Below are 10349 nucleotides of genomic sequence, written 5' to 3'. Positions count from 1 at the left end.
TCCTGGCTGTGTGACCCTGGGCAAGTCACTTAACCCCAATTGCCTCAGCAAAAAAAAAAGTGCTTGCCATCAAGGAACTTAGTTTCTAATGGGAAGAAACAATCTGTACACAGACACAAAAAGCATGCACAACAAGTTCTTGATCTGGGATTAGTTCAGATTTTTAGGAATACTGATCTTATAGCTGATTACATAGGAGAAAATGGATGCAGTGAAAACCAGGGTAGTTGAATTCTGAAATTTAACTTTTGAATGTGAACTACATTTCTTAGATCAAAGTCAAAAAGAAAGCTTCTGAATTTAGGATTTGTTTTTTACAAAAATATTTCATCTACAAAGTAGATTGAACTTCAGTGAAAGCTTTTATTGACAACAAGAAATAAAAATACAACTTTGAAAATGACTTGTAATTTTTGCCACACACTTAGAATACTGTAATAACAATGAAAAGATTGACACGTTACTGATGTAGCAAGTTTTCCAAAAACTTTTGTCATTTTAAGAAAATTATCACAACTTATCTAATTAGTAACACAGTAAACTTTTTTTCTCTGCTCACTTTCAGTTAGTCAAGGCAGTAAGAACAATTATATGAACAGGTTTAGAAAGGTGGTGAGTCTGGACATTCAATGACATCGTCTTTGTCAGAATCTTCAGCCTCTTCTACACCCCTATCAGTATCACTATCACTATCACTGTCGATGTCAACATCATCATCATCATCGCTATCGCTATCATCGCTATCGCTATCATCGTCATTAACATTGTCATTGTTATTGTTGTCAACATCGTCAACATCGTCATCATCGTCGTCGTCGTCATCATCATCATCATCATCATCATCATCATCATCGTTTGGAGGGGACTCAAATGTTAACAGTCCTACTTTCTTATATGGCCTTTCATCCTCAACATCAAAATCTTCACACTCAATAAATTTACGTTTAAAGCTAGATCTTAATGCTTCATCATCACTTGAAGAATCAGAGCTTTCTACCATCAGGGTTAATTTATCCAATTCACTATGCTTATGGTCAGTGGCACAAGACTTGCTAGCAATCTGCTTGCCTTTCAAACAAACAACACATGAACGAAGAAGTTCTTGATTTGGGAAAAATTTACGGAAAGCTTGACAGAGTAAAACATTCTCTTCTGCTTCTGGGTCACCACTTCCTCCTGCTAAATCAAACAACACAATATATTATTCAGCATTATAAAATTATTATAATCCATAACTGGATTACAATTCGATTATTATAACATTATTAGAATTCAGATTGACATGGAAAGTGAAGGTATAAGGCTTTTTGTGGCTTATTTGATCAAAGAGTCCAATTACAAAACTTTATACACTATTACTTTTGCTTAAAATATTTGGCAAACTCGGTTTACATCTGCCAAAGCTGACTTCCTGAACCAGAATTGAGGAGTCCTCTGTATTTATCAAAATGTCTTCTGGGTGCTACTGTCCAGAGACTGCTTGCTATCTTGTTAAACTGAGGATAACTCTTAAGTTTGACATGGCATGCTGCATGATGGCTTAAGAACTGGTCATTGCAGTGAGTCAAGGCAATTCCAAGAGATTTGTGATGGAAAGTGCCATCCACATCGTGCTGCACAAGAAAAATCAGAAGCATGAGAGTATTTTCACCTTTTAGTGTTGTTGTATCTGCTTGTTTTTTTTTCTTTCTCATTTTTTTCCTTTTGATCTGACTTTTCTTGTGCAACATGATGAATATGGAAATATGCACATGTTTAACTTAGATTTCTTGCTGTCTTGGGGAAGGGAGAGGGAGAAAAATTTGGAACACAAGGTTTTGCAAAGGGGAATGCTGGGAACTATCTTTGCATGCATTTGGAAAAATAAAATACTATAAAAATTAACAAAAAGAACTGGTCATTGCAGGCCCCCAAACCATCACTTTTTGAACCTCTATTTTTTTTTGGTAAAAGGGAGTGCAGGAGCCGCTGGCAAAGTCACAGGTCTGTCAATTGGAAACTGCTAGGTAAATAAATAAATATAGCCATGATCTTGTTATTTACCTCCTTCTTCAGGCTCCAAAGTCTCCTTCTTTGATGCAAGTTTCTCTTTCAGCATATTTATATCCTTTGTTAGTTTTTCTACTGAGTGCTCACTGTCTAATACTTCACTGCTTATTTCCTACAAAAGAAAATCAGTTTAATTATACATATGACATTCCAATTCAAAATACATTAGTAACCTATATTAAGGAAAAAGAATTCTATTGGACAGAATAGGACAACAGTCACAAATGTGAACCACTTCCTGAATTGTAAAATACATTAACTACTGCATTTCTGCAAGGACAATTTTCCTCTTTGCCTAACAACAATGTGGTTCATTAGGGTGAGGGTGGGGAAACTTAATGTCACCCAAAAAATTATTACCTAATTCAAATTTATAGGGTGAGGAATTTATTAAAATAATTTTTATGAATTAAAACATCAATGTAAATGTATAATAATAAATTGTTAACTTTATTTTGGGTACTGTGTATTTTTTTGATAAATGACACCTCTAAGCAAAATCTGTATATCCGTCTAGAAGAAATCCTAAACATGCAAAACTGGCTGATTTCTAAATCTAGAAACAATCTTTAAAGGTCTGTTATAATTACCTTTAATTCTTCCTGCACAGTGGTGCAAAGTTCCTTTATATTCTGTACCTCTTTTAAAGTTCCGTCTTCATTGAAAAACTCTGAGCTGTTGGTGAAAGATAAAATATCACCTTGTGCCAATCTGTTTCAAAACTGATGCTTAGAGTTCATCTGTACAATGATCAGACTAGGTAATGTAGGGCCCTAGAACATAGATTTTAAGAGTATGTGGTGAGGATGTAGAGTGCTATTTTTTTTAGTTGTTAAAAGAAAGGTAGGAAAGATAAGGAGGAGGGTCTGCTATAGGATCAAGAGGAGTTTATTTTTTTTTTTTTAGGATAAGGTAAATCTGCATGTTTATTAGCAAATGAGACAACAGGATTTCAACATTTAAAAGTAAGGATAAACAATGATGGGACAAGTTCTCAGAAGAATGGGGGTAGGAAGAGTTAGATGGGATGAAGGAGAATTAGTGGAACTCAAAGAGAAACACTGCTTCATTCTTTCAGAACGAAGGAAAAGCAATGATGAAGAGCAGGAAGTTCATACTGAATCAGTTTTATCTTATCAATATCATAGCTAGTGCAGTCTTTAGCAGGGAAAGGCAAAGTTAAAATAGAGAAAAAGGTTTGTAACAGCCACTTCAGGAAGTAGGAAATTCCCAAAGCACACATGACCATATCACTTCCCTGATCAAAAAGCTCCAGTGGCTCCTATTGCTTCTAGGATACACGTGGACTACTGTATTTGGCATTCAAATTAGGTAAAGTTAGGTTATAAACAGGTCTGAGAAGCAAAGCCTAGTGCACCCACTAAAGGCCAGATGTGAGAGGGGACAGAAGGAAAAATGTACTGAAGGGGGGCAGTGTGGTTCTGTTGGCAACAAGACTCCAATCAGGTAGGGGGGAAAGGGGCTTACTGAGCCTTATCTCACATTTTGGGGTCCTGGCAGCGCCCCAGACCCAACTCTTAAAATACCACAAAGCCCTGGACTCTTTTCAAATACCTTGTATATAAAATATGTATTTCTTCCCCCCCCCATACACACACACACACATACACACACACACACACTGCTTCCCCACAAAAAGAACTTAAGCTTCTTGAGAACAGGAATTGTTTCACTGTATCCTTAGCAAAAGGACCTGATCTAAAGGATGCTCAATGATCTATTGAATAAAAGAAAGCCTTGAAGACTTGAACAAAAGTGAGGTAGCTTAAATTTACAGACAGACTATATCCATAGTAGCTTTAGTTCTATATTTGTTCATGTTTAGATCCTTTTTATATTTAATGACACAAAAATTCCTTTGTTTAAAATTAGTATAGCTAGGTAATACACTGGATAGAGTACTGGGCCTGAAATCAAAAAGACTCATCTTCCTGAATTCCAATATGGCCTAAGATACTGAAAGGCTCCAGGATTCACCCTGTTTGCCTTAGTTGCCTCATCTGTAAAATGAGCTGCACATGGAAATGGCAAACCACTCCAGTATCTTGGCCAAGAAAACCCCAAATGGGAACACAAAGAGTAGAAGCAACTAAAAAAATGACCAAACAACATTTGAAACAAGTAAAGTGAGGAGTTAGTGGTTGAGAAACTTATCTTACCTGTTTGTATTGATTGCTCGGTCAAAGGCGTTGGAGCTGCAGGAACCAGATAGAGTCTTATAGCCCTGCTCTTCTGTCATAGTTAAGCTGGTCACCAGTAAAGGCACTTTATTGAAGACCCTAAAAATTAGTTTTTGATATGAATTTATAAAGCAAGATTAAAAATAAGCAGAGGCATTTTATTATCTTCATTTTCCATTCATTAATAGATGACTCTATGGAAGCACCCTTTATTACTTGTCCTAAATAATTGCTCAGCTAAAATTAATTCAATTTGTAAGCAATTACTTTTATCTACAATACTGTCAATTATTTTGAAATACATTAAAAAACACCTTTTTTGACTTATAAAGATTAGTTTAATTAAAATGGAATACAGCTATAATTAGGCATAACTAATATTTTGGCGTAAGCTATTATTCATTAGTTAAAAAAAACTATCAGGTTAATGCATGTTTTTACAACAGTCTCGATGGTGCATGAAAAAGGCATCTGGATGACATGAGGTAGTACTACCCATCTTATTATCACTAAGGGAAGAAGAAATTTGTGATTTTTCCTCCTATTGGTACCAGGGATCACTATGTTACCTGTATTCAGGAAAATCTAAATATGAAAGGGAAAGGCTCATCTCACATAAAACCTATGCATAAAAAGTTATTGTATCAACTTTAAACATTTGTAGAAAATATTTCAGAATTATTGAAAAATCACTTCCTGAAGTTTACTAGTTAATCTAAATATATGCCAAACTTACCCTTCATGAAATTTGAACAATACGTGATCCAGTCTATGAGTAGAGTAGTTTTCTGTGGTGATGCTGGATGTCAGTAACAGAAAAATAAGTCCTTCCTTTGAAAGAGATTGCTGTAAATTTTTGTGAATAACGCTCTCTCGGAATGTCACTGTTTGGTTTGAATTGCGTCTGAATTTGTACCATCCAATCACATTCTAAGGGGGAGAAAATGCAAACTTAAATGCCGCTGTTATCTAAAACTGTACTATCACAATAAGACAAAACTTGAAAAATACTCAAAAGTAATGATTTTAAAAAGCCTTGACAAGCTTAAGGATTTATATATACATGTTTTGTACATTCCCAAAGTGTAAATACTAGTTTGTACTTACAACATTCTTATGTATTTCTTAGACTTTACTAAAAACAATTTCAAGAAAGGAAAAAAGGTCCTACTCAGAACTTTCCAATTCTGTCCTGACCCCAGAATCTGTGAAGTGATTATTTTTCTATTATATTAATAACCAAATTAGAACTGAGGGTTTTTATTAAACCTTCTATTTCCTCATTCAGAGAAGTCAAGTTTTGAAGTGCAGCTCCAGGAATATCCTCTTTAATCTTGGGCTGGAGCCCACCTACTAGGAGACAGGGAATTCCAGCTCTAAAGCATTTAGGCTGATGATAACTCACATAGTTCAACTGGAGTAGTCTGGGTGGAGATGGATTCCTCTGTCCAGATCGCTGGAGGCAGTCCTCAGCAGGCAGTTCTCAGCCGCAGGAGCTAAAGCCCAGCTCCTCAATAAAATGCCTTACCTCCCTCCCATTAATTGCTCATCAATCACCTGTCAGGGGTACCTATTTTTCCAAAGGGTTTTCAAGCATATCCATGGTTTTGTCTTTGATTACCATGAGAGACCACTGACCATCAATTTATTATTCATTGACCTAATTAATAAAATACTTTTAATTGCACATGTCTAACATATAATGGATTACTTGCTGTCTAAAGGAAGGAGTGGGGGAGAGGGAGAAAAAAATTGGGAACACAAGGTTTTGCTAAGGGTGAATGTTGAAAATTATCTATACATGTGTCTTGAAAATAAAAAGCTAAATTTTTTAAAAAATAAATTACTTATTAAATGTCTCTAGGGCTTTTCATTTGTAACAAGTCTTTAATTTATAAGAAGATCCTTTTTAAAAGATGAGATTAATGTAACTGAGTTGAAAGGTAAAACTTACTTTAAAAAACCCCTGAACTGGGACCTCAAAATCATATTATATTTAAATTATGAATATTATAATTGAAATTTAAAAGCATTGGAATACTTGTATGAACTGTAGTAAGGGGAACTAGGAAAGTAGTTAACGCAAAAAGCACGAAAATAAATATGGAAAGCAACCACAAAATAGTTAAAAAAGATTCTGTGAACTTATAATGGCCAAGCTTGGTCCCAGAGAAGAGATATTAAAGTGTACATTCCTTCCTTCTTTGCAGAGAGATGGGAGAGGAAATTGATATAAAATAATATTTATAATGTCAGACTTCTTGAATGCATTGGCTGGTTTTCCTGGTTTTTTTTTTCTTTTTAAAAAATTGCATAAAGAATAATTATCAAGGAAGCAAAGCAAAAGGTAGATGACAAAAATTAAAGAGACAAATGTAATTTTATATTGTCCTAGCTATATATATTGTTTTGTATATATCTGTTTGTATATTGTCTTCCCTATTAGATAATAAGCTCCTTTAAGGTAGAGACTGTCTCTTGATTGCTTTTGTATCCTCAGTACTTATCACAGTGCCTAGCAAATAGTAGATATGCAATTTTTTTTAAAAAATTAAAGCTTTTTATTTAAAAAAAAAAACAACCCTGAACTGAAAATGTTTATTCATATAGAATTATTGAAGCAGAAAAGTGAGAGGCTCTACCCTGATCAGACCAAAAAGATAGTATTCTGCTTAGTTCTGGGACCATATTTTAGGAATAAGCTGAAGGATGCCTGTAGTAGAGCAACCAGGAAAATAAAGGGCTTGGAGTTCATGCCATATGAGATTAGCTAAAGGAACTTGGAATCTTTATCCAGGAGAAGATCATGGACACAACTGTCTGTTGAGATAGGGTCAGACTTGTTCTGCTTGGACTTGAAGGCCGGAACTAGGAGCAGTGGGTTTAAGTTGATTGAGATAGGATAAAACTTAACAATGAAAGCTACCGAAAAGTGGAATGGATTTCCTTGGGAAGATAGGGTCAAATAAGGGTTAGAGAGGTTTCCCTCCTTGAGGTTTTTGAAGCAGAATCTTGATAAGTACTTAAAGACCTTTTTTCAGAGGTCATCTAGTCCAATCTCCTTTTGCAGATGACAAAACTGAAACCCAGGGAGGTGAAGTGACTTTCCTAAGGTCACACAGTTCAAAAGGAAAGGTTTGAGCTAGGCCCTCTTGTTGGGATGTGGGGGTGAACCCCAAAATATATTGGGGTTTGGGACTGGTGTTGCAAGGTATCTCCAAAGAATTTGTAGGCTTAGACCTCCATATCAAGTGGCAAAAATTTTATCACGCTATTGGCAGTAGGCTAAGTACAAGAGAGTTTTTAGCTATTAACAAAGGGGAAGGTACCATAAGGTGGGCTAAGTTCCTAATGAACTAGCTACAACATAAGGTTAGCAAGTTCCTGATAAACCAGCGATTGTGATGCTTAGTAATTGGGCAAAGTTTCTAAAAGAAGTTAGTTAAGAAATGGGGTACCAGTAGGTTTTTTATGAAAAAAATACCCTTGGGGGTTGACATCTGTATTCGGGCCTTCTAATTGGATAAATAACTGTGGGAACATTATCATTTTGTCAATGCAAGGGATTCAACAAAGGCTTACTCCTCCTGACAGTGCCCCTCCCTATAGCCCACTTGGCTACCAAAGACCTGGTCTTAAATTATTCCATCATTCTTCCCACTAATAAGGGGGACTCTTTCAGGTCTGGAATACCCTATGGATTCTAGCCTAACTCTCAAATTCTGTGGTAAAAGGCTTGTCACTCAGATTTATATAACACCTCAAAGTTTGCAGAGGCCTTTTCTCATAAAAACCCCTGAAGGTACAACATTTTATCTCCATGGCAGACGGATGAGGAAAAAGTTTAGAAAAGCTCAAGGATTTGCCTATGGCCCCCCAGGTCCTACACTGACCATGCTGTCTTTTACCTCTTCTTTCTACTCTGGAGAATAATATGAAGATATTCTCATATGTAATATGAAACCATGTGTGCAAAGTTAATGTGACTATTAATGTTGTCAGAAGCCAAAAAGGTAGAAAATTAAAGACAGAGGTAGAGCAAATACCAATACCTTTTCATAGCACTGGATGATCTTCTTCAGTTCCAGCTCATTTATGTCACCTGATGCGTTATAAAAGCTAAAAAGAGGCAGTTGAAAACACATTTCAGTAAGATCCTTTAAGTCCCGCAAGGCCAGTATCATACTTTAATTGGTCCTAATTAAAGTACCCTAAGGCAAAGCAACAAGTGTTGCCAAGTGGGCAAAAGTCAACAGATGATACCATGTGCCTTGACATTCTATTGAACCCTATCACATCTCATGAGCTACATAACAAATGAGTTCTGAAATATAAACAAAGACATCTTCTAAGTTTTCAAATAAAATTACTTCATTTCCAGTCTATTGATTGTCATTCTTTTCTTTAAAAGCACATATCAACAAATTGCTTTATTTTAAAAATTATAATTCATATCTTATTTTTACTTCACAGTTCCCATCACCCTCAGCAAATCATCTCTGGCAACCAAATATAAACAAAGATGTGAAAAAAATGCCAATTCAACAAAACTAACACATCAACTGAATCTGAGAGCATGTGTAGCATTCCAGAACCATAGTCCACTACCTCTGCAAGGGGCAAGAGCATTTTCTCATTTCTTCAGAGCCAAACTTACCCATTATATTTAATGTTGAGTTTCTTTTTTTGTTGTTCTTTAAGTTTATTTTGCTGTTACTGTGTGAGTCTTTACTTACCCTTCAGTAAGTTCAAGTGTTCAGCAGTAAGTTCACATCTTGACAAATGTTGAGGGTGATATGTACTTCTTAATAGACATGTTTTGTTTATATTGCAAATACTATATTATATGTGCTCGGTAAGAAAAATTTATTATAAAATTATTTATCAAATGTCTTTTATGTCTAATAATATTCAAAAGGATATCAGTCAATCAATATGCATTTGTTAAGCCCCAGGCACTGTGCTAAGTGCTGGGGATACAAAGAAAGGCAAAAGACAGCCACTGCTCTTAAAGAACTCAAAGCCTAAGGGGGAGACAACATGTGAATGCCTATTTACAAACAAAAGACAGACCCCATAGATTGTAAGTAATCAAAAGTAATTAACCTGTAGCAGTTAGAACTCTAGCTAGGACTTTACTTACTGAAGGGGAACTTCATATACTTAAGGTCTCCAAACCTCTCCTTGAATTGTGTCAACTTCACTGTTCACTGTCTTTTTTAATTACCCACCAAAAAAAAGACCGCGTTGAGGACAAAAATGTTTTGAAAGATCTTGAGGTAGAATGTGATGGGGCAGAGAAACACAAAGTGTTACACAAAAATTTCAGGTCAGAAGTGAGTGTCATGAAACTATAACTGAAGTTGCCGACAATGCTATAACATGCCCATTTCTCACATTAGTGCAACAACTCGATTAGGCAAGCATCAGGTACCTACTATGTGGCAGGAACTGGGGATACCAAGAAAAAGAAACAACAAAAGTTTACACTCTACTGGGAAAGAAAAAATGTCCACAGACAAAAAAATGCAAAATATATACAAAGTGATGTACAGGGTGTTGTGGGAAGGTTAAAGCCCTAACAACCAGGGTAAATGGTTAAGGTCTTGTGTAGGAAATTGACATTTGAACCAAAAGAGAGATTCTAAGGTGAGGAAAGAGTGTAAGACTGAAGGACAGTCTGCAAAGCTAGGGAGGTGGGAGATAAGTTAATAATGCTACAAATGTTCATGTGGGTAAATTTGAACAGATTTTAGTTATGTTTGTAATAAAGAGTTACAAAAGAGAAATTCCTTATTGAGATTATTTGCCCTTATCACTCCTCCTCCCTGCGTTTTTACAGTTTAAAAAAAAATAAACCAAGATCTGAAATTGAGAATGGCTGCTCTCCCTCTGCCCCAAAGAAATGCTAAAAAGATCATTTGCAGTCCCTAATTTCTCTCTCCAGTCCCACAAATCTATGCTTTGATATGGTAACTCTAAGTATAAGGCATTATGTATGATTTTTCTAATGCCTTTTCAATCCTGGGACATACACAAGAGCTTTTGAAAATGCTATCTTTTACAATTCAGCATTTGGTACAGCAGGACAGCAGGAGG

At 35.7% G+C, this 10349-nt stretch overlaps 1 protein-coding gene across 2 annotated transcripts in view; it reads right to left on the bottom strand.

Moving 5' to 3' along the window:
- Positions 1 to 343: 343 nt before the first annotated feature.
- Positions 344 to 10349, bottom strand: part of LOC127542604 (BRCA1-A complex subunit Abraxas 1-like) — a 31169-nt gene continuing 21163 nt past the window's right edge. The window contains exons 4-9 of one of the 2 annotated variants that reach the window (XM_051968339.1): positions 8303 to 8369; positions 4987 to 5180; positions 4230 to 4349; positions 2640 to 2724; positions 2044 to 2161; positions 344 to 1176 (exon numbers count right to left, since the gene is read on the bottom strand). In XM_051968339.1, coding sequence (XP_051824299.1) covers positions 602 to 1176; positions 2044 to 2161; positions 2640 to 2724; positions 4230 to 4349; positions 4987 to 5180; positions 8303 to 8369 — 1159 coding nt within the window. In that variant the 3' untranslated portion in view covers positions 344 to 601. Of the gene's footprint in view, positions 1180 to 2043; positions 2162 to 2639; positions 2725 to 4229; positions 4350 to 4986; positions 5181 to 8302; positions 8370 to 10349 lie in introns of both variants that reach the window. The other variant, XM_051968338.1, reaches the window with a different exon arrangement.

This window comes from Antechinus flavipes, chromosome X (assembly GCF_016432865.1).
Source record: "Antechinus flavipes isolate AdamAnt ecotype Samford, QLD, Australia chromosome X, AdamAnt_v2, whole genome shotgun sequence".
Lineage (NCBI taxonomy): Eukaryota > Metazoa > Chordata > Mammalia > Dasyuromorphia > Dasyuridae > Antechinus > Antechinus flavipes.
This window is presented reverse-complemented; position numbering and strand designations above follow the sequence as displayed.